This window comes from Stegodyphus dumicola, chromosome 3 (genome assembly GCF_044657685.1).
Source record: "Stegodyphus dumicola isolate Sdum_Otavi_A_Nest chromosome 3, ASM4465768v1".
Taxonomy (NCBI): domain Eukaryota; kingdom Metazoa; phylum Arthropoda; class Arachnida; order Araneae; family Eresidae; genus Stegodyphus; species Stegodyphus dumicola.
In genome coordinates, this window is record NC_140770.1 from 206,136,194 (window position 1) to 206,161,829 (window position 25,636).

General features: G+C 33.5%; 1 protein-coding gene across 2 annotated transcripts in view; it reads right to left on the reverse strand.

Annotated features, from left to right (window-relative positions):
* LOC118203484 (cytoplasmic polyadenylation element-binding protein 2-like) overlaps nucleotides 1–25,636 on the reverse strand; it is a 282,238-nt gene that overhangs the window by 51,998 nt on the left and 204,604 nt on the right. The window contains exons 3-4 of one of the 2 annotated variants that reach the window (XM_085813802.1): nucleotides 11,731–11,781; nucleotides 11,597–11,620 (exon numbers count right to left, since the gene is read on the reverse strand). In XM_085813802.1, coding sequence (XP_085669928.1) covers nucleotides 11,597–11,620; nucleotides 11,731–11,781 — 75 coding nt within the window. The remainder of the gene's footprint in view (nucleotides 1–11,596; nucleotides 11,621–11,730; nucleotides 11,782–25,636) is intronic. The other variant, XM_085813803.1, reaches the window with a different exon arrangement.

A 25,636-nucleotide genomic window follows, 5' to 3' on the forward strand; every position in this document is an offset into this window, starting at 1 on the left:
TTAGCAGAAAGTCTACGAAATGAAGTAATTCCGTAGAATATTTTCTCTTTATGATTAAATTGCACTCAATTATACTTTATAAACGACATGTAAATACTATTTAATGTATATGTGTGGATGTGTGTGTGTGTGTAGCTCACTAGCGGCTGAGCTGTAAAACCTGGCAGGTCGATCCGGGGTTCGAATCCGGATCGACGGGGATGGCTGTATTGGCGTTTTCGAGGTTTTCCCCACGTGTAACGTGCATAAGAGTCAGTTTTGCTTAGAAAGTTCTCCACGAGGCACCCTTACCCTTAGGCAAATAACAGTCGAATGCTTTGCTATAATCAAAGAAACCAGACCAAACAATAGATATAAGTAGCTTAAAAACTGCTATATTTTACGCATACTTATCAAGTAATATTTCAATATATATAATGATTAAAAGAAAGGAAAAGTAGGATCCTAACTGATTGTATATAATGTAATCCCTATGAAGGCGCTAACAATTCTTTCTCACTTAATAACCTTAAAGTCGTAACTTAAAGTCACTTAAAGTCGTAACCCAAAAAGAGAACAAATTAAACTTCAGATACGTATACAATACTGAATCTAATACAAAAAATACAAAATATAAAAATAAATTATATATGTACGAAACCTAACTAACCATTTATATTGATATTACGTAAATATACGTATGGTAATGAACATTGTATAATAAAGATATTTTATACCTTGTTCTATATTTGATTCCATTTATATATACCTATACATAGATATATATAATTTAAGGATTCCATTTAAGGATTATAGTAGTAGTTAATACTACTACATATAAAACACAAAAGTGCATCAATAATGTATCTTTCAGTATTATTTAACTTCCTTCTTAAGAATTTTCTGCATTATAGTTTGCGTTATTTTATTCTAAGTCTCAAATAAAAACAACTATTGTTTATATGTCATTAGAAAATTAACCAAAAAGCAGCGACCACAATGTAATTGAGAAACAGTCCTTAGCCGTGAAAAGGTTGAAAGCCATTCGGTTATGACTATTATCTCACATACTCAGCTACTTCGCATACATGGAACATAGCATTTGAAATGAAAAACTCAATATTTACTACAAATTTATTCGTGTAACAAATATCTGTCTTTCTACACCTATGGCTTTAAAAAAAGATGTTATTTATCTTACAGTTTATCATTAAGTAATACATTTTCATTGTACAAAATTGCATTCATTCGAAGAATTCAATTTGTATTTTCCTCTATATAAAACAATGTAGAGAAGTTAGATGTTTAAACGACCCCCAAGACCCCGAGCAAGATTACTCCCTACTTTTCAGCCCCCCTGTGAAAAAAGGGGTTCTAAATTTACGACCTGACCGCATATAAGGGTATTTCGTATATCTATTGTACGAACTTGTTCTTCACACAGTCTAATAAACGCAATAACGAACGTTTGTGTCTACTTTCCATCCGCTAACATGGTCCGTCGAGCCGGAGCATTTCTTTGGATGATGTGTCAAGACAATTTTTAACGTTCTGGTATAGGAGGACATTTCGTGCAGGGAAAACGGATTTATATTTTGTCTGGATTGTGAAAGCAGCAGCAGGAATATGGAGTCGATTTTAAAGCAAAAGCGAATTATTAAGGGTAAGTTGACTCGTTTAATTTCACAAATAAATAGTTTACAAAATCAAGAAAATTCTTTTTCTGCCATTGAAGTGTACGAAAATGATGTTGGTGCATTAAGTGTTGAAGTGAACTGTTTAAACGATAACATTCTTGGTACTTGTTCTGACGCAGAGTTTAGTAAATATGAAATAGAAATGCATGAACTATTTTCCAAATTAGATGTATTAAAAATTACTTTAAAGGAAGAATCAAGAAAACTTAGTAATTCAGGCAAAGATATAATAAATGCTAATGCAAACGGCTTGAAACTTCCTCGCGTGGAATTGCCAGTGTTTACTTCTAATTATGTTGACTGGATATCATTTAGGGATTTATTTCTTGCCAGTGTTGGAAATAATAGTACATTAAGTGACAGTCAAAAATTGCAATATCTTACGCTTTCTGTGAAAGGTGAAGCTGCTGTTTTACTACAATCAGTTCAAATTTCAAACGCGAATTATGAAAAGGCATGGGAAGCGCTTACTGAACGTTATGAAAACGAAATAGAAATAATAAACGCAGCATTAAATAAATTAACTTCACAGCCTGTTTTCTAAAACATTAATCAGCTTCAGGTTTGCGGAGATTAATTGATACAACACAACAGTGTATTGATACATTAAAAATCCTTAAACAGCCGGTAGAGCATTGGGATACTATGATTATTTTTCTGTTAAAAGGAAAACTTGATCATGAAACACTAAAAGAGTGGACGATGGTGCATTCGAACAAGAAAATTTCTGCTTTCGCTGAATTCAAGCGTTTTATTTTAAATAGAGCGAATGCTATTGCCTCTTTGGCGAAGTGCCAGAGGGAGAAGGCAGTTTTGCCTTCTGAAATTAAAACTCGCGGTTCAGGTAGCAGATATGCTTTTTCGTCCCAACTTGTGGCTAATGTGTGCGTTCATTGTAAGAGTAATTCTCATTCTTAGTTATTTAAATGTGATAGTTTTTTAGAACTCCCTATCAAAGAAAAATGGGATATTATTAAAAGGAATAAGTTGTGTGCTAATTGTTTGAAAGATAGTAAAACGCATCCCATTTTTAAATGTCGTGCAGGAATGTGTAAATATTGTTCAAAGCCACATAATACAGTGTTATGTTCGAAAAATTCAAATGATGAAAAATGTCATATACCCATGGAACACGGAACTTCTGCTATTAGTAGCAATAACGCCACGGTGCCTGTTGCGCAAGCAGTTTTATTGCCTACTGCGATTGTTTATGTTAAAGATATTAATGGCGATTTACAAAAATGCAGGATGCTAATTGATTCAGGTAGCCAGGGCTCATTTATTCGAGAGCACTGTGTAAATTTACTGCAGTTAAAGCGCACTAGTGCAAACATAAGTGTAAATGGCCTGAGCTCGCAAAAAATTGGAAAGGTTTCAGGTTCAGTTCAATTACAAGTAACATCTCCATTTTATAAAAACGCAAGCATTTCAGTTAATGCATTAATTATACTCAAGATCACGTGTGACCTCCCTCAATATCAAGTTGATAGATCTGTTTTGACATCTTTCAAACATTTGTGGTTGGCAGATACAAATTGTTTCCAGCCTGGCCCAATAGATATTCTTTTGGGCGCAGATGTATTTGGCGAGATAATGCTTCATGGACGTTTAACTGTTCCGGGTCATTCGTTAACAGCCTTGGAATCAATATTCGGCTGGGTCATTATCGGAAAGACTAAAAGTGTATCACAGACAATTGTATCTAACCATGCTAGTTGTACCAATGTTCAGCTCCAGCTTGAAAAATTTTGGAAATTGGAAGAAATTTCGGAGATAAAGCATTACACAGAAGAGGAAATTGAATGTGAAAATCATTTCAAGCGGAATTTTTCTCGTGATTCAACAGGTAGATTTGTTGTTAAGTTTCCATTTCGTAGATCGGGAAATGAACTTGGGTCATCAAGGGATGTTGCTGTACATCGTTTACAAAGCATTGAACGTCAATTTATTAAGAATAAATCTCTTTCCAGTCAATATCACAAATTTATGGAGGACTATCAACAACTTGGTCATATGGAATTGATTCCAGAAAATGAAATTGATGTTCCAGATAATTCTAGTTTTTACCTTCCGCACCATTCAGTTCCGGATAAAAATGGTGATAAATTTCGAGTCGTATTTGATGGTTCTGCAAAATCTTCTAGCGGTATTTCTCTTAATGAGAAATTGATGGTTGGTCCACAGTTGCAGACTGATCTGACAACATTAATTATTCGTTTCAGAATTCACAGAATAGCTATAACTGCAGATATAAAGAAAATGTACAGACAAATTATACTAAAAGATGCAGACTTTCAGAGAATAGTCTGGCGCGATTCACTTTATAAACCAATTCAGGATTTTCGATTAACTAGGATTGCTTACGGTACTGCATCAGCTTCGTACCTTGCGGTAAGATGTTTACAGCAGTTAGCCATAGATGAAGCAACTAATTTTCCTTTGGCTTCCAAGACATGTCTTAGGGACTTCTACGTTGATGATTTGATGTCCGGAGCCAATTCAGTTACTGAAGCTATAGAATTACAAATGCAATTGAATCAGATGTTGTCACGTGCAGGATTTATTCTAAGAAAATGGGCTTCTAACAGCAAAGAAGTCTTGAATTCAATTAATCCAGATTTGTGCTTATCAAATGTTTCTTTGAACATAGACAATGATGATACTGTGAAAACGTTAGGTATCCTGTGGCATCCAGCTTCAGATATGTTTTTATTCAAAGTCAATTCATCATATCCTGAAGTCTTAACCAAACGAACATTACTTTCAATAATCGCAAAGACCTTTGACCCTCTTGGATGGTTGGCACCGATCACGGTTCGGTATAAATTGATTATGCAAAGATTGTGGAAACATCAGTTTCAGTGGGATGAAAAGGTTCCTCCAGATATTGAATGTGAGTGGAAACAACTTACAGAAGATTTGATATTTATTAAAAGTATCAAAATTTCACGATTCTTGTTGGTTGAATCAGATAACCAGTTTCAACTGCACGGGTTTTGTGACGCCTCAGAGAAGGCCTACGCCGCTGCAATTTATTATCGTTCTGTGTTAGATACTGGACAAATTAATGTTCAGTTAGTGATAGCCAAAACAAGAGTTGCACCACAAAAAACCATATCACTTCCCCGATTGGAACTTTGTGGAGCATTACTGTTGACTAAATTAATGGATTTCACCTGTAGGGCTTTAAATACTCCTATATCGCAAGTTTATTTTCATACTGATTCCACTATTGTATTAGCCTGGATAAGATCTCATACAAGCCGATGGAAGACCTTCGTCGCCAACAGAGTAGCAAAAATCCAGACTTTATACTCTCCTGTCCAGTGGCATCATGTGAGTGGAAATGCTAATCCTGCTGATCTTGCAACGCGTGGTGTGTCATCATCTGCACTGGTTACTTCATTGTGGTTACGTGGTCCAGATTTATTGTATAATTTATTTCCTTTTCAGCAAGCATTATCTGCACCACTACTGAATGATTCTGTGCCAGAGCAAAGATGTGCTTTACAGTCTACAACTGCTGCCAGTCACTTGACAGACGCTCATGATTTATTTTATAAATATTCCTCTCTCACTAAACTTAAACGTGTTGTAGCATTATGTCTGAGGTTTGTAAATAACTGTAAAAATTCAGAAGATCAGGTAAGTGGATTTCTAAAAACAAGTGAATTAACTAAAGCTATGCATGTGTTAATTAAATTAATGCAATATGTTGAATTTAAGAATGAAATTAACACTTTAGGCAGAAATCAATCATTATCTGGTACAAGCAAAATTTTATCTTTGAATCCATTTTTACATAATTTAGGTATTCTCAGGGTGGGCGGTCGCTTGCGACATGCAAACCTTGCATATGGTTTTAGGCATCCAATTTTGCTTCCAAAGAAGCACATTTTAACTCATCTCATTGTTAGACATTACCATGAAAGACTTTTGCATGCAGGTCCACAACTTATGCAATCTTGCATTCAAGAACAATATTGGATCATAAATGGTAGAGCTGTTATCAGAGATTTAGTTAGGAAATGTATAAAGTGTTGCAAAATTAGAGCATCTGTCACTAATCAATTGATGAGCGATTTGCCGTCTAGTCGCGTTTCGCCCGCTCCTGCGTTTTTGCGCTGTGGAGTGGATTACGCAGGTCCTTTTCAAATTAAAGCAAATACGGGTCGAGGCTCTAGGTCATTCAAGGCATATATAGCTCTATTTGTTTGTTTTACGACAAGAGCTATTCACCTAGAATTAGTGACTGATCTTTCAGCAGATGCTTTTATTGCAGCTCTTAAGAGGTTCATTTCCCGCAGAGGCAAAAGCAGTGATATATATAGCGATTGTGGTTCCAATTTTGTTGGAGCAAAACGCAAACTGATGGAATTTGAAAGGCTTGCTAGGTCTGCAACTTATAACCAAAATGTTAGCAGATATTTGGTTGATAATGGCATTAAATGGCATCTAAACGTTCCAGGTGCGCCACATATGGGTGGACTCTGGGAAGCTGGCATAAAATCAACAAAATACCATTTAAAACGAGTAGTTGGTGAGGCGAGATTGACATATGAAGAATTTGAAACATTTCTCACACAAATAGAAGCTTGTCTTAATTCGCGACCTTTAACAAGTTTGTCTAATGATCCAAATGACTTGTCAGCATTAACGCCTGGTCATTTTCTTATTGGTAGATCATTAACAAGCATTCCTGAACCAAATTACATTGAAGTTTCCCATCTCACTAGATGGCAACATATTCAAAAAATGGTTCAACAATTTTGGAAACGTTGGCACAAAGAATATCTGTGTCGATTACAACAAAGACCAAAATGGCTTTTGCCAACTAAAAATCTTCAGGTTAATGATCTGTGTCTCATAAAGGAGGATAACTTACCTCCAACTAAATGGAAAATGGGTAGAATTACTCAGTTACATCCTGGTCTTGATATGGTTGTTAGGGTTGTGACTATTAAGACTTCAGATGGCATGGTTAAAAGAAATATTACAAAATTGTGTCCATTACCAATTTGAGTTTTAATTCATGTATTATAAATTAAGTATTATATCATAATTTTAATATTGTATTGTGTTTTAAATTTACTGAATTTTAACCACTAAATGTTGAAATAGTATTTCAAGGTGGGCAGCATGTTCGCGCCTTATGTAAATTTTGATTTTGTTCCCTGCAAGAGGGCGCCTGCGAGCGCCGAACTACTTGTATATCTATTGTACGAACTTGTTCTTCACACAGTCTAATAAACGCAATAACGAACGTTTGTGTCTACTTTCCATCCGGTAACAGTACCATTATTGGCGACTTTATCACTTGCGCCAGCAAAACGGAAAAGTACCAAGAATTCTTATACTTTGCAGAATGGGAATATGATGTTTGATTCTGTTAGTATTAATTATTACAACTGAATTACTGCAACTTAAACACGTAATTTAGCTTAAAATGTATTTGAACTTAATTTTCTAATTTATTTTGATCATGTATATTTCATACGACATAAGTCTTTAAAAATGAACTTAATTCTCATCCTATTTATTAACACAATTTTTTTAAAGAAGAAAAAGTCACATTTGTTTTGTTTAGTTGTTGCACACGAAGATACATGCCTATATATAGAGGGAGAAAAAGGAGTTATGTTTACTTGCACACTTTTTCTTCCTTTTTACTAATATTATAGTATGAAAATCGAGGGTGAAATTAAGCACAATCAATTTAAATTTGAAGGATATGATTACAGTAAGATCATAACCAATCAAAAATATTTATGAGTGAATTACTGGCAACTATCATAATATTATTATTTAACATAAACCTACATTCCAATAAGAATAGTAATATTAACATTTCAGTATCTGATAATAATAATTTTCATTCCTACTTCCCTATACCTTGAATTTCACTCTTATTATTGTCCACTGCTACTCCCTAGACTTCAAAGCATTTAATGTATCTAGAACTGCAATATGTGTCGTCTTATACAGTATGCAAGTTATAACCGTTCCGTTTGTACTACCACAAGCAATGATCTTCATAATTACCGTATTGCGTTGCATATTCCACCCCACCCAGCTTTAGAACCAGATTCTGAAAATTAAAAAAAAAATATTTGCATAATTTTCACCTTTTTAATGCATTCAGAAAAGGAACATCCCAAGATTTTAAAATGGATACATAATTATTGTTTTCGTCATCCTAACAAAGGCAAATTTTTGCATACTAAAGGCCTCGTTGAACCTTTCTCTTCTAATTGTTGAATATTATGTCAGCCTAATACAAAAAATGATCTATGATAGTGAAAGCAAATACCAACTGCCATTCACTGTGCAATTTTGCCATATCAGCTGCATATTTACCTTTTCTAATTATTTATGTATGATCTGAGGCCTAAGGAGTTGCAAGAATAACAATGAGAATGAGAGAAATTCAAATTATAAAGAAATGAGATAACCTATTAGATGTTGCAATTATGTGTATTATTTTTGAAATATAGGTTTCTTTTAAAGAAATAATATTGTGATAGTAGTAGTTTATCCATGATTATTTTTCATTTGTTATATTCTTACTGTGACTGTGTCCTTTGGAAATTAAATTATTCGCCTAATTTTTCCCTTTCAATTATCGGAAGATAAAATTAGTAAAAATAAGTGGGAATCAAGAGCATTAGATATCCCCATTTTCTTGAAGCTGTTCACTATTATTGTTTCATCAATGATAGGCCACGCACCGAAAATCCACTAGCAAATCAGTTAGTAAGATGAAAACGACCACCTTCGGACGAAAAATTTAGGGTAACTCGTTTTATGAGTGCGTTAAGGAAGACAAACATTACCGAAATCATTAAAACAATTTCAGAATCCTGTGCTAAAAGAAAGAGAAAACTAGAGGGAAAATGTTGTCTGAGTCCCAGTGATTCATTTGGACCAATATGTAATATTGTTTTAGAAATTTAAGTTAATAAATATATTTTTCGAATGTTAGAACAGTTCGAGAAATTTATTCAAGTTATGAATTCTGAATATAAGTATACTGTATATTATAGTTAATATCTATGATGGCTTCATTTATGAAAAGATTTGCATATTTGCTGTTTTTGTACAATGAACTAAGCTTGCTATATGTGATTCATGAAGATTTTGATCTTCAATAATAGTGGGCATCCTAGAGAAGGTATGTTTACTAATTAGTTATTTTATGAGGAATGCTGGTTAAATTAAAAAAGTAATGAGATGGATCATTGTAATCCAATTTTTTAAAGAACTTAAGCTGTTCTTAATTACTTGAGATATTATAAAGAAATATGATGAGTACATGTTTAAAACATTATTTTTATAAGCTTTTTTTTAAGAGCATGATTATGATTTTAAAAGAAATGATTTTTCTTTATTTAGGAGACATGGTTTACATGTGCAAAGAGGAAAAACCATTCATTTTTAACAAGCAGTCGAAACGAATTTTTATGAAATGTTGTGTTATTTTTTAATTAATTCTTTTTTCAGGTTTTTATGTAAAGTTTATGAATTAAGTAATAAATTATTTTTACTTCTGTATTTTAATTAGCATATTATTTGCTTCATAGTGTTTCACAATAAAATTATAAATTCAATAAACTTTTTTAATTAACATGCTGTAATATATATATATATAGGGCATAAAGTTTTTTTTCTGTTGTCACATGTATATTTCACAATTTTGTATGCAAATCTCTAAATTTATAAAAACTAAGAATACTTTTTTACTTTATATTAAATGGTCAATATTAAGCTTAGATTTATTACATATCATGTTTGTAAAAAATTACAGGTAAAATTAAAATGCATTAAATTTTAAGCCAAACTGAAGTATTAATTTTTTAAACAAATCTGTTAAAGGCATAATTGTATTTAGAATTTTAATGGAAGCAAGGCTTTACAAATTAAGGTTAGTTGGTGAAGTTTTATGCTTATTCAAAAAGCATGACATTAGGTTTTTAATGAAAGATTTCTATCTATTAATTCAAAGGAAATTATTTGAAGGTAAGGTAAAAAAGTTATACATTTATCATCTATTATTTCAAACAATAGCAGACTGTTGACAAACACTGAGTGCAGATAAGAATAAAAATATTAGCTGGACGTTGTAATTCAAGCGTATGAATAAAATTTTGAATTCCTTGTAGTAACAAAAGGAGTTCATTGCTATGTTGAATTCTTTAATTTACTGAAAATGTCATTTTTTAGAAGGACAGAATATAATATTTTTTAAACATGACGAACAGCTGTTCTGAGTTCTTCATAGAAATATTTCACAAAGTGTCTTAAAGTACTGTAATAATATGATCATATCATTTCACAAAGTACTGTAATAATATGATCATATCAACATGCAACACGTTTACTCATAAGAGTTAAATCTAAAGCAACATGTTTCTGTTTTAGCTAAAATTACTAAAAAGAAAGTTCTAGATCATATCTTATTAATTTACACTAAAACATGCAAATAAAACGTACTGTTTTTGTTTTCAGCTATTTTACATGGCAAATATAAATTCCAGATGCCTTTCTATTATTTTATGTAAAGGTATTAAGTACGTTATAACATGTGATTTAATGTAAGGAGTAGCATATCAATTTGAACTTTTAAATTAATCAAAATGATAATATGAAAGGCCTCTCAATAATATCAAACATAAGTTTCTCTTCATAAAACAAAAATACTCTGAAACAGAATAATGTTTCCTTTTGAAAAAGAACATTGAACTGTTGAAGTGTTACATAACTGTTGAAAGCACATCTTTTAAATTAATGCTATTCTGAGGTCATATTGACTAATTTAAAAAGCCAAACTATTATGATTCACTTGCAGATATCATTCTTTTACTCAAAACATATTGATTTCAATATATTTTATTATAATAAGCATCATTTTAGACAAAACCATATACTTTAGTATTTCACCTATGAAAAATATATTCTACATGCATAATTAATGGGATATTAGTAAGAAATAATCTGAAATCTTTACCGATACAACCATTGGAATTTTACGTAAGAAAAGTATCTTCTACTCACATAATTTGCTATAATAATACAAGCAAATAATCTGTAACTGTTACAGATATATCTGTTGAGATTTTACATGAGAAAAACATGTTCTTTTTACATAATTATTTTTTGTAATATTAACGCAAATAATCTGTAACCATTACAGATATATCGTTTGGGATTTTACATGAGAAAAATATGTTCTACTACATAACTATATGCTGTGATATTACAAGAAAAAGATCTGTAACATTACAGGCAAATGTCTTGTAAAGTTACAAAGAATACACCTGTTTACTGGTACTCAAATAACCCATGGCATCCCAGTTTCCATGAGTTTTCTTAGTAACCTTACAGATTTTTTTTTACTGTGATTCAGCACAGATTAACCTCCAAACGAAACCTCAAAACCATTGACTCCATTACCAATATGAAACAGATTTATGTGCACAGCATTTTCAAAGGACGGGGAACACATATTTAAATGCGAAAATTTTGCGACATACCTTTTAGAATTAGTGTGTTGCAACATACAAAAGTACAAAAGAAACGACGAATTTAATATAATACCGCAAATAACAATACAATATTATGGTTAATTTGCTTTCAATAAACAAAACACATAAAGTGCCAGGCTGTTTTTGTAAAACACATTTTAAATTATGACGATATCACCACAGCTAGTACAAGCAACGTTTCAATAAAAGAAATTTCAAAAAATGAACGAATGAGCCGAATTAGAATTTACGACACTCTTAACTTCTATATCAAAGCAATAACAATTCATCTAGATTTCTAAAAAGTTAATTTTAAATATTTGAAATTCTTAGTTTTTGAAACGTCACTAATATTTTTTCTTTCATTACATTTTATTGTAGAATATAAACATTTTATACCTCTGCGCCTTCCATAACTACGAGCTGCGTGGAAGTAAAGATTACACGTATTTAAAGAATACATCAGTTTTCTTATAATACTTAAAATAAAAGACAAAAATTATCAAAAATATTTAAAAAGTGGGGGAACTTACCGGGTACGTGAGATAAAGACTGCATGTTGTTTGAATTGTAATTAATATAACCTGCAAAAGAGAAAGAAAATTTATCTATACACCTACATTGTAAAAAATGATAAAATTATACATTATACACAAGGTAAAAATGCAGTATTTTAAAACACTATTATTTTTTCAATAATTGTACGAAAAAGAAAATTTTAAAAGCTGCACACGTATACTTATGAGCAAACGTTTCAATAACGTGTTTGGTACCAAATTATTTGAAAAGCGAAATTTTACAGCTTTTAAATATGTAAATCAGGTTGATCCGCTCTCGATCGCTAAAGCTTGTCAACACCGAAAAAGTGCTCTGGCAAATTTTTTTTCAATAGTCTTTCAAAGATATAAAAAACCGACTTTGTAGAAATATAATGAAGAAACCATTGGGTAACACTGCAGATCATTGGGGATTAAAATTTGTGACTTCAAAAACTATCTTACTATCAACATATCATATGAAAATTCATATAATGAAACAAATACAAGGTACTTAAAATTTAGCGAGCAATAGCAACGTTGTACAGAAAGAAAGAACATTTTTATCTCCAGCGTGCGACACTGTGTATCGGAAATTCTAAAGATATGTTCATTTAAAAATTATTTTGCGATATTACTCTTGAACTGAATTTTATGGTTTAAGTGCGAAAAACATGATATTTAATAAATAAAGGTAAAATACAAAATGTTAAAAAATTACGCCCCTCTGGACGTAATTTAAAATCTGAAGCTTTTCAGATTTTTATTTATTTTAATTCCTTAATGTGGCCCTTTCGGCCAAAATTTTGCCCAGGCGTGCTTTAGAGCAGGTTTTCTTAAACTTTTTTCAGTCTCGACCTCGAGGACCCCATAATATTTACAAAACTTTTGTGGGACCCCATAAGTATTGCGCAAATCCGAGACACGCGTGAGTGAAACTGTCAATTTTTTCACTTGTACTGTGATATACTATTTCAGCTTTAGGTCATTAACTTTAATTTCTAATATTAAGACATGAGCAATGTGAAAATTTTAAATAAGTAACAGACGAAATGACAGCGTCACATGGAAAGCATGGAAAATGAACGTTTATATTATAAAAAGAATGCGTCCAAACGTTTTCGTTGTTTTCTTTGTCTGTATTGTCTTATCTTTATCTATTTTCAGATTGTGTAAAAATATTTGGTGACTGTAAGATTATTATAATGAGAAACATCAAAACTGCTAACATTTTTGGCGATCCCCTGCTGCAGCTCGCGACCCACAGTTTAAGAAACTCTGTTCTAGTGTAATTAAGTGGGAGCTAAGCGGGAATGAACATATACTATAATCTCTGCACCACACAGCAACATCATCAACAAACAGTCGTATTTCACAAGGGTTAACGCATTTTTCAATCCCGGAAATAAACAGAATACAGTGGAACTCAAAACGGAGCCCTAGAGGAGGATTCCTTGATAAATTTTACAATAGCCCGATAGATTAAATTGAAAATTGGAACAAAGAGTTCGAAGATTCAGAAAGTTTGATACCCAAGGCAGTGCTCTACCTTAAACACCTAAGCACTTATTTAGAAGTTTATATTTCCATACCTTATCAAAGGCCTTGGAAAAATCTAAGAATGCCGCCACGGTGTGTCTCGCTAGTTTGTGATTCTGACAGAATCTCTAATATATTGGGAGAAGTACAATATTTGGTCAATAGTAGAGTGATAAAAGTCTTTCTCTCCCAAAGTTCCGCGGTGGAACAAGAAATGGATGCCATTTCGACCAGGTGATTTGTTGATGCCCATATTTTTTAAGGCATAAATTAACTCGGGAAACTCAAAATCAACATTTAAATGTGGATTATCTGCCGGTCTATTTCTACAAGATTTTATCTGATCCCTGATGACCCTGGCCAGGTGTTTGTCAGAAGTACTAAAAAAAAGCTTACTTTCAATTGCGTGGTGCTGCGCAAGAACCACCAAAACATGGCCGTAAACACTAATGATAGGGTTAATCACCTCGTTACTGGGTTCAGATGATCAATCTGTTTGGACAGTTTTTCCATGTTTGAAGTTCTGTTTCCAAATCTGAAGTCTAGCTTTTAACACAGATTTAGCCACTTCGTATAGATTTTGATCTTTTGACCTGAATACATTTTCTCTTAATTTGAGCATTCAGCTTGTTCAATTCGATTTTTTTCTCTTTTTTTGTCCAAAACCCCATTTTGAGTAGTTTCTTTCAAGAGTCCAGCTCTTTTGGCAATCAGTGGCTGGATGAGGTCTGAATTGTAAGCAAAGGAAAAAAAACGAAGTTTATATTTTTCTCTAGGAATTGAAGATTTGGCACCTTGGAATGGCACCATTCCTTTTCCAAGTCTGAGATTGCAAATTTAGATCGTTAGAGATGTTTTACAAACTAATTCCAGTGGGCTTTGTTAAAGTTCCATCAAAGGTTCCCCACGCCATTGGGATGAATCGGTTTAAAATATATATCGTATTGCATATTTTAGCTATGCATTAGTTACCTGAAAAATTACTTTGCAGCTCGCACACATTTTTATTTGTTATCTTTATTTTATTTGTTGGTAGTATAAGTCCTCAGCTGCCAATTTTCCCGAAATGTCAGGATTTTCTCCTGAATTTCATACTTCTTTCCCGAAATAAAATTGCTGCTTTAGTCGTATGGTACAGCACTCTATGAATTTTTCTTGTTCGCAATGGTGAAACATAAACTGCTACATAATAGTAATAATATATCATAGACAAAAAGAGAAACACGGCAAGTAAAACATAAAATTGGGGAAGAAAACTGCCCGGATTTCTTTGCTCTGTGACGAGGGAACTGTACCTGTTTGTCCTTGAAATCGATAGAGACTTCACTAAAATCTACGCCAAACACAAGATAATTTTTTCTAATTTTATGTAAATATATCATGGATTTAAGAGCCTGGAAGAATCAGTTGAAGCTTATAAATCACATGTTATTGTGACTAATCCTCCTGATGTGTACATAACCCAGATCCAGTCCATGAATTCGATGAGGCCAGAAGCCTGCGCTTTTCGTTGGTTGAGGCCTTAAGAACATCGGAAGTGACAGTATGACCCTGCTCAGCCTATCCTAGTTTTGATGGTTATGCCTCATTTCAAGTTTTCCCAGTGAGGCTTTTTTAAAAATCGTACCTTGCCTCTCTTGATGCGGTAGGTAAGAATGATTCCCATGTCAGCCCATTAAGCATTTCAGTCCAGAAAATGCAACTAAGAAGTATGTATTGAAGTGTTGTCCCAATGACGCTTCGCCTTTTAAACTTAGTTTGGACATTTATAAGGTATTTTCTCTCTTCTTCCAGCATGCCTTCGTGGTGTAACGGTTAGCACACTCAGCGTGTATTCGAGAGGTCGAGGTTCGAGTCCCGCTAAGGGCATTGTTAATTTTTCATGTCTTCTCCTTCAAAAAACCATAATGACTCTACAGTGGCGCCCGAACTAAGTGGTGGATGATGATTCTTCACCACCGAGATTTGGCGATTGGATCCCATAATCTCCAGTCGCCCTTTAAAAAAAAGGGAGTATATAAGGCATTTTCTCCCTCCTTCCTGCATACCTTCGTGGTGTAACCGCTCACTCGACGCGTATTCGAGAGGTCCAGGGTTCGAGTCCCGCCGAGGTCGTTGTGGATTTCTTCGATTTCACTGCTTCGAAAAATTCTAAAATGATTCTACAATGGCGCTCAAACTAAAAAAGGTGGTTGATGATGAATCTTCACTAGCAGGATTTGGCGAATTTGTCTCCTAATCCCCAAAAGGAGGAGTATATATGGTATTTTCTTCATTGTTCCAGCAGGCATTCGTGGTGTTATGGTAAGCACACTTGGCGCGTATTAGAGAGGTCAGGTTCGAGGTTCATTTTTCAAGTCTCCTCCTTCAAAATAACCTAATGACTTTACACATTGATTAGATAAAACATTTATGCAAAGATCATTACAATTAATACAGAAAATACGATGTTTTTAAAATTTAATTACAATTCAGTATTACTATTATCCTGAAATAGAATTCTAAATCTTTAAAACTGAAACACTGAAAGCAAAAAAATCACATTGACAGAGAAAAATTTTTGAGGATATGACTAGTATTAATTCTGTGTTAAAAATATAATGCTGTAAAGAATAATGAAAATTATTAGTCATGCTGTTATCACAATATATTCATTGTTTCACAGACTTTTAAAAATGTTATTTTTATCATACATATTAAACCATACAGAAGGAAATGGATTTTTTACGACCATCTGCCAAACAGAATTACAATATGGTTTTTAAACAAAGGATATGTCTTCCTTTCTGGTAGAAATAAATGTTCTTCATTCACTTTACAAAGCCCCTTTTTCGGCTTTCCTTGCTTTGCACACAGTTTATTTCGGATTAATTTAAAATAATCGAATTTTATCCTACAGCTACAGTATGCTTACTATATCCACTTATCTGTCAACAGTTAATAACTTACGTTATGAAATTCTCAACTGAATATTAGATTTTTAATTTCTATTACAGGACATGCAATTCATTACCGAATGGAATGCGGGGACAGTGTTTCAAATTAAAACAAAAGTTATATAAAAAAGTTTAGACATTGTAAATGTAAAAGATGACTTTCGCAAACAAATTCTAACAGTGATCTTACCATGTCCAATATCCATTACAGCTTCACCACTTCGTATTACTCGGAGTATAATATCATTCTCTTTCATTCCAGGAATTTTCATATTTACTGTACATTTCAGAACATCATTATAACAGGCTTCCTCTCTTAATTTCTGAATGAGTTCCAATACATTTGAATGAGATTTGCTTATGCCATTACTCAGTTTCAATGTCAGCGTTCTACAGCATTCGACTTTTATGTCTTCTGCCATAGCAATTCCATATGCTTTCCTTCCATAGTTTCGTTGTCTAACCTGCTGTGTGTCTGCTACACCATATACTCAATGTATCTCTTGTTAGGTGGAATATAGAAGAATCCTTCATTATTTTGAGGCAACCCTCATCAATGCTTTGAAGTGGGCTGAGGAAAGGCACTTACAAATAGTATGTCTTTTTACATTTTGGTTTTCATTACACTTAACAGTCAGACGTATGCGTTGTCTCCGTAAATATTAATAAAAGTGGAAGTTAGAGCGTTTAGAAACATATTTCTGAAACTTTTGTTATAGCAATTTCAAAATAATTTTTTTTTAAGTTTTTGATTCGCAAGAAGGTATTTTCATAAGTTATTTCAGTTTTATAGAGGATAACTACAGAAGGATAACTGCTATTACATCAGAATTCGCAATCAGAATGAATATACTTGTTTAAATCGAGGGTAAAAAGATTTAAAAGTTTCATGAAAACAATTTTGTTTTTCCTAGAGATTATAATTCTTTATTTGTTGCAAATAATAATACTCTATTTTTCCCTCGTCATTAATAAGGAAATTTTCTGTATAGCTACTTGATAATACTGGATTTTCTCTAGTCTGTGACATAGTCGAGAGTCATTTCTATAATCTGAAATCCATAGCTGTGGAAAACTAATCATAAATTTTCTATGCACGGGTTAATTCTGCTTGAGCACATTTTTTGCATAGATAAACATATTTTAGAACTTCCATTTTAGCAATATACGAGGCATACAAATGTTTATTCTCTTTTAATGTGGCATTGCTTTCAGTTAGCAGCAAAAAAGTAATTTCGAAACAATTTGATTTTTGACATAGCCATTTCGAGTTTGCAAACATATATTCTTGTTTAAAAGAATAAGTATATTCCTTATATGCTATAGATGGTTTACCTTTTGAAGTTTCCAAAAATTCGTTTTCGAACACATGCATGAAGAAAGTGCACTTTTCCTCGCCAGATAATATTTAAAATGTAGCGAAGTTCTAAATGAAATAACAACACGTCGTTTATTTAGTACAAGGGTAGTTTATTTTTAAGAGGAGTTTTAGTAAAAAATACATAGTTAAATTTAGGCATTTATTTATACTATAATTTACGATACTGAAGTTTATTAGACAGAAAATTCATTAACAAACAAAATCGTATAAATATATAGAAACAGGAGAGCATTGCGCGAAGGGAAATGGTCAAGTAGAAAACTAAACTTTAAGGGGTGTGTATATGTGACTGTTAAAGTGGCGGAAATCAGTTATTCTGCAGATTATCTACCTAATCAGATTACCTAGGGTGATCCGGTGAAAATAAGATCTTTGCTGAACAACAGCAACGTTTCTGCACGCTTTAAATAAACACCACTTACACTTTCAAATTGGTGATCGGGCAGAGTTTTAGAAAATGTTACTGCAAATCTAAATGTACCACAAATAGATGTGCTTGTCGCAAAATCCCGTTGACATGTAATTCAGAGTGTCACCAATCTGTAGACTGCACCAATTAGTGAGCATAATTTTATCATATGTTTTGCAAATTCCTTTCCTTAGTTGTAATAATATTTTAAACCGTTTATTCTTTGTATTGTACTTTTTTACTTGAATGATGGTTGATTCTTCCAACCAATTTGTTGATTTTGATTTATTAACCTGATTTTTTAGGTATCGAAAAATAAATAAGTAACACTGCGTAGAAACGTTGTTGTTGTTCCAGCAAAGATCTTATTTTCAGTTTAACGAGCGCCTAGTAGGCAATGTGCAGATTAGCGAGTGCCTAGTAGGTAATGTGCAAAAGTGGAGGGAGAGGGAAAGGAAATGAGAAAAATAAACTTTTGAACTTTAAGGATACGGAAGCCGTTAATGTGCACATTACCTAGGTCAAGTGAGGAAAACTCTTGATTCTGCACTTTAACGGAGCAAATCAGTTAATCTGCAGATTAGTTAGGTAAAGTGCACATTAACGACTTTCGGACTATAGAGGTAACATATATATCTATACATACTTGAGTGTTTCGATCTTCCTTGATCATTATCGGACGAAAACCTCCGTGAAAGCGTAAAGCGTCCACTAATGGTTGGTAGGGACCAGGTTGACTATCCTTGTTTTAGTCCAACCTCTTTTTTTGAACACCTGCTCTCAGTCTCTCTCCCCCTCCCCTTAGCGTATTCTTACCAAATTCCTACCTCCATGATTCTTACCAACAATAAAAAAAGGTTAAAAATAGAGAGGCTGAAATGGCAAGATTTCTGATGTTCTCATCCACAACACTTGAAGAAGGATATTTAAAAAATGAAATGGCACGATTTTCGTTGATATACCCAGAAAGCCTAAATAGGCAATGCCCGAAATGGGTTATCACGATTTTGATGGAGATCAACTCTGAGGAAGGCATATCCAAAGGTTTCTAGTCCTGTTCTCTCATCACCAGTCTCACGAGGGGATTTCCGGCTCGACGATATTTTATAATTATCTCATGCCACAAAGCATACGAGGGCTATCCAGAAAGTAGATTACGTTTTGGAATAAAAAAATAAACAAAGTATAGGAAACAAATTTTATTATATACAGATGAAAGCCACACTCAAATACTACTTTTCTACATAGTCACCATACAAATTAAGGCATTTATCGTAGCGATGTACGAGCTTGGAAATTCCTTCGTCGAAAAATTCGGCCGCCTGCGCCTTCAACCACTTCGTTACCTCTTCTTGCCTTCCATCTTGCACAAAACTTGTGGTAACCAAGCTTTTCGCTGATGATTTCGTGCAACAAACTTCGCGAAATTTGTGGAAAACTCAAAGAAAGTTCCGTTATTGTGAAATTTCGATTTTCACGGACTTTAGCATCGACTTTTTCGAGAAGTTCGGCGGTCACTATGCTGGGTCTCCCACTTCGATCTTCGTCGTGAACATTGGTTCGGCCATTTTGAAATCTTATGACCCACTGACGCACTCCACCTTCAGTGATAATGTTGTCCCCATACACTTCACGAAGCTGCCGATAGATTTCTATCGGTTTACAGTTTTTTGCAGTCAGAAACCTTATTACTGAGCGCACCTCGCGGGATTTTCAATTAACGCAGACATTTCAAACCGTCACAGTATCTGAACGGAGCACAGCACGAACCTCTCACTAGCACGGCTAGATGCAGACTGAGCTGCGCAACGCTCTGACCCCAAGATGGCCGCGCTAGCCCCGGCCCTAGCGGACACAGACGGAAACGTAATCTACTTCCTGGATGGCCCTCGTACATTTACAAACAGCTATGCCATCTCAAGAATTCACGTTCGGCCCTAATGATATGTCAGCTATTAACGTTAACCACGACACTGATTGGGGTTATTTCACAAATCCCATGTTTCTGCTATGCAAGTAATTGGCAGAACTATTTGAAAATTAGTTTATTCAAATGAAAAATTATATTTCTGCTAGAGGCACATATTTCAAAATGGGGAAAAAAATTATTCCCATAAAAAGTATTTTCTGCACTGTTTTCTAATAAAACAAGTATTGGCCTACGTTTAAGGCAAATTGAACGATAACAAAATTGTATTGTTACGCATTTTGTATTTAAATAGCTAATTTTAGTAGAATTATAATTAAAATTGTTATATTTCCTCGTGCAATACAGCGCGAGGCAAATTTTAAGAGAAGGCTATGCCGGAAAAATAAGAATATAGGGGCATTTAACACTGAGCAAATGGATATCTCGGTAATTTGTATTGAAATTGAATAAATATAGTTGACCAGTATGTTAGCAGTAACCGTAATTCCATCCTCTTACTGCTTTCTAGTAATTTCGAGGAACAGAAAGTACGAGAAATATCTCGCGGCCGGTTTAAAGCTACAAAAGGCCGCAGAGAGAGCGTCTGAGTTCAGTTGCTTAAGTTCTGCTGTTGCGAGTTGTTCAGTTTCGTGAGAACGGAGATTAGCTTTCTCTTTAGATGCGCTTTGTATTGCGTTGTGTTTTAACGTTTTTAGTAATTTGAAGTATATCTACTGATTGTTACTGCGTGATATTTTGAACACTTGTACGAATATATCCGAGGAAAATTCCAGAATTCTGATATATTTCTTTTGATAAGAATAAAGTTTATTAACCTATTATCGGACTTGTGCATCCAATCTACTACAAACCCGTACGCACGCAACAGTATCATTAATAAAACAGTCAAAGCGATTTTTTAAAAATAACTTTGATGTAATCTATAGATTTGCTTGCGGAGAACATTAATTCTATTTTGCGGGCCCACCAATGACTAAACAGTCAGATCGTTGAAAACTGCTAGTTCGACCGGGGTTAAAGTTATTACAAATACCAGGATTGATAAAAGTCTTCAGAAACTATTTTTAAACGCCGTTACTTCGATTGTTAAGGTTTTGTTAAATTCAGAGAACTGGAAAAAAACGCAAACGTCATTAAGCTTACATGCATTTACATATTATATGAATAAAATTAGTAGAAATGTTCTTGGATGAACAGAAATTGTTTTAAAATGCATTTGATAGATTTTTTAAACAACTAAATCTGGAAGCAGAAGCCCCCTTCTTCCCACAAGTGACTAAAACAGCTGAATACTGGTAGTTTAACCTGGGTTCGAACGCAGGAAATGGGTTGAGTGTATGGTTTTTTGTGATTTTCTCCATGCGTTAAGTAATACGAGCAAGTTCCTCTCAAATTTCCCGCGAAGAAATTCCTTTCCTTAGGCACACAATCGTAGCGTGTTTTGCCAAATTCAAACAACTTTAAAAGCAGGAAATTATTGACCTTAGACTTGTTTGTATTAAAAAAGTATTTAAAAGGAGCGACTAGAAGCAGGGCTAAAATGCGGACAGAAATGCGGATACAGATATACTAAGGACGTAGAACTATTTGTATGTTTAAAAGTACTCGTAGCTCTCTCAGCACTACTTTGCACATTTATTTATATTATCATTCTTAGCGGTAAAATCTATATTAGGAGTAATTACAAATGATACTACTAGCGCTCATATTTCAAAAGGTTATAAGATGTAAATCTGATTTAAAATTGCGTTATCAGTAACTAAGCAGCAACGGCTTCATTGATTCTAATTATTTAAAATTATTTCGCTCTAAGAATTAAAATGATTAATTTCTGTGCCGTTAGCAATATCTGTTGCTTTTCAGACTATGCAGGATAATGTATGATACGATGTTATTACTAGACTAGGTTTACAGGAAACAGGTAAGACAAAACACGGCAAAGACGAAGTGAATCATGGAAAACAGCCAGATTTGTTAAAATTTTTCTTAATTAATTAATCTTATGAGTTTTTGACACACGATTGGCAGATTCTCTGCAGAAGAAGTAAAAAAGTCAAACACAGTAATTGGTTAAGAAACAACTAGCAAATGTTATCATACACTATCGTTTTCAAACCTCAAGCAAGCGATACGAGCTTCCAAAGTCAAACTTACAATTATTCATTAAATCTTAGAACTGAAAGGCGCTGTAATGTATTTTGCAGTAATTTACAAAACAGACAATCTTCTTAGTAGAACATAAATTTTATTTCTAGTTCACGGTGATAGACAAATTTTATACAATTCTTAAGTGGCAAAATGTTTATCCTACTTTCAGGTGTAAAATCTTCAGAATCCTAATCTTTTTAAAACAATATCTCACGTTACTGAGTAACGGTTTAATACAAATATGGCGTTGCTACTTCAACAATAATTATATTTATTTATTAAATAACAAGATATTACAACCTCTCCCCCTTCCAGATAAACTTTAATTTATATTTTTATAAATTAAAGTTTTCTTTTTTTTTTTTTTTCAAAAACAACAATATCAGCACAATACAGAATTGAAATACAAGATATAACATAATAACATACACTAAGGAAGAGAGAAAGGAACAAAATATTTTTTTATCTATATAGAGAAACAAATTATTTAATCAGGCCAGGGAGTATGACTTAATGCGTCTACATTTTTATGGCTTTTACCACTTCGATGAACGATCGTGTAATTGTAGGGTTGTAGTACCCATCTCATAAGTCGTGGATTTAGACTCACATTATTTTTGAGCCAAACTAAGGGATTATGATAGGTCATGATGAGGAATTTAGTATGCTCGTCTAAATAACATTGAAGTTTCTTTACAGCAAATATTATGGCGGCGCATTACTTTTCTGTGGTAGAGTACTTTTTTTCAGTTTCTGTAAACTTCTTACTGAGGTATAATACTGGATGCTCATTGTCTCGTTCATCTTTTTGGGCTAAAATGACACCCATACCAGAGTTTGAAGCATCAGTTTGCAAAATAAACTCCTTATTGAAATCAGGTGCATGTAGTATAGGCCTTTGAGACAGTTTCTCCTTTAGCTCTTCAAATGCTTTTGTGCACTCTTCTGTCCAATTTATTTCCCCTTTCTTTTAAGTTTCCTTTCAAAGTTTCTGTTAAAGGTGCTGCGATAGATGAGAACATGGGAATGTAATGATTATAATATCCCGCTAATCCTAAAAATGCTCTGACTTGACTTTTTGTGGATGGCACTGGAAAATCAAGAATAGCTTTTACTGTCACTTCACTTGGCATTCTTATACCACGACCTACAATATGTCCTAGATATTTTACTCTATCTTGAGAAAATTTACATTTTATTGGTTTAATACTTAAACCAGCGTCTCTTATTTTGGACAAAACGGCTTTCAGGTGACTTAGATGTTCTTCCCAGGTGTTTGAAAAGATTGCCACGTCATCTAAATATGAAACAGCAAAGTTTTCACAACCGTGAAGGATTTCGGCCATCATTTTACTAAATGAAAATGGTGCATTTTTAAGTCTGAAAGGCATCCGTAGAGGTCTAAATGTGCCAAAACTTGTAATAAAAGTGGCTAATCTTTGAGCATTAGGTGTTAAAGGTATTTGCCAGTATCCCTTTGTTAAATACAAAAGAGTTATATATTTTGCGCCTGCTACCGTTTCTACTCGTTGTTCGCTGTTAGGCAAGGGGAAGAATTGTGTTTTAGTCAATTTATTCAATTTTCTATAGTCGATACAAGGTCTTGGATCCCTCCCTGCAACTTCTACTAAAATCATAGGAGAAGTGTAATCTGAATCTCCTATTTCAATTATTTTATGCTGAAGCATTTTATCGATTTCTGTTTTTAATATATCCGTTTGTCTAGGAGACATTCTGTATGGTTTACAGTGGATTGGGGTGTTTTCTGTCAATTGAATATCATGTGTTATTAAATGAGTTTTTCCAGGTTTATTAGAAAAGATTTTTGAAAACTTCAGCAGCATATCATGAAATTCTTGAATCTGTTGTTCATTTAACTTATCACTTAAGGAGCATATCATGTCCTCAAAATCGAACAATGTTGGTTCAGAGTCAATTGTTGGGAAATTTTTCTCCATATCATCAATTTCAGATTGATCTTCTGTAATCATAAGGTTAACCGATTCTGCTCGCCTATGATAAGGCATGTTAACATGGTAGACTTGGTTAAAGTCATTTTTTCCTTCGAAACTCAAAACATAATTAGTTTCAGATAATTTCTTCTTAACCTTCCCAGGACCTTTCCATTCAACTGCTAGTCTGTTTGGTTTATTCGTTGATACAACTAATACTAAATCTCCTTCAGAGAATTCTCTTTTGATAGCTTTACGATCGTACCACACTTTTCTTTTGGTTTGCATTTCCAGCATTTTATCTGTAGCCAGCTCTTTGCATCTTTTTAACCGATTTATTAATTGAAAAACGTATTCAACAACATTATTTCCTTTGTCTTCAGGATTCATCCATTGTTTATATAATAATGTTACAGGTGTTCTAAGATTTCGACCATATACTAATTCTGCAGGTGTAAATCCCGTACTCTCGTGCGTTATTGTTCTTAAAGCAAATAGAGCTGTGGGAACTTGCTTCTCCCACTCAGGGGCTGTTTCGATACATAAAACTTTTAAAATTCGTTTGATTGTTCGGTGAAATCTTTCAACAGGGTTGCTCTGCGGATGGTGTACTGAGCTCCTAGTTACTTTTATTCCAAATTTTTCTACGAATTCAATGGCTAGATTGCTCATAAAGGAGGTACCTTGATCAGTTTGTATTTCTTTCGGGAAACCCATTCTACTAAATATTTGTAACATGGCTTCAATTACTGACGTTGTGCCAATATTAGGAACAAGTACAGCATCCGGATATTTTGAAGCTACACAAATAGCTGTAATTAAGTATCAATTGTCATTCGGTGTTATTGGTAAAGGTGCGCATGCGTCAAAGTTAATTTTTGAAAATACTTCTGCAATAATTGGTACTAAAGTCAAAGGTGCTTTGGCTTTATCATTAGATTTTCCCACTCTTTGACATGGATCGCAAGTTTTAACATACTCTTCTATTTCTTTATAGCAATTAGGCCAGTAAAAGTATCTTGTTAATCTATCTTTAGTTTTGACGACGCCTAAATGTCCAGATGTACTATCATGACATAATGAATTTATTTGATTCCTATATTTTTCAGGAATAACAATTAATTCCCTTTCATTTCCATATTTATCTATTTTACTTTTCACCAACAATCCGCTTTCTTTTGCTTTGAAATCATTTGTCCAGCTGGAATTTTCATTTTTAGCTTCGTTAAGCAATGACACTAGATCTCTGCTTTGATGCTGAGATTCAATTAATTCCTTTGAATTAACATTAATCACTTTCTTAATTTCCTTGTCTTCCTCATCAGCTTGCGGTAAAATATCTTCGTCAGTATCAATAAACGTCAGTTCTTCTAGTTTCTCCATTTCGGTTTCTCTATTTCGATCTTCTTCACGAGATCTTTTTACTTGAGATCGTGTCAAAACTGCATTTATTTTTTCTAAATTTAAGAATGATTTATTTTTGAACAATTGGGCAGTTTTGTTACCCAATACATATCTGCCTGGATCATTTGTAACAACAGCTGCCTTTGTCTTTATATGACCAAGTTCGCAATTAATTTCAACTTCCGCTAACGGTAGACACAATAA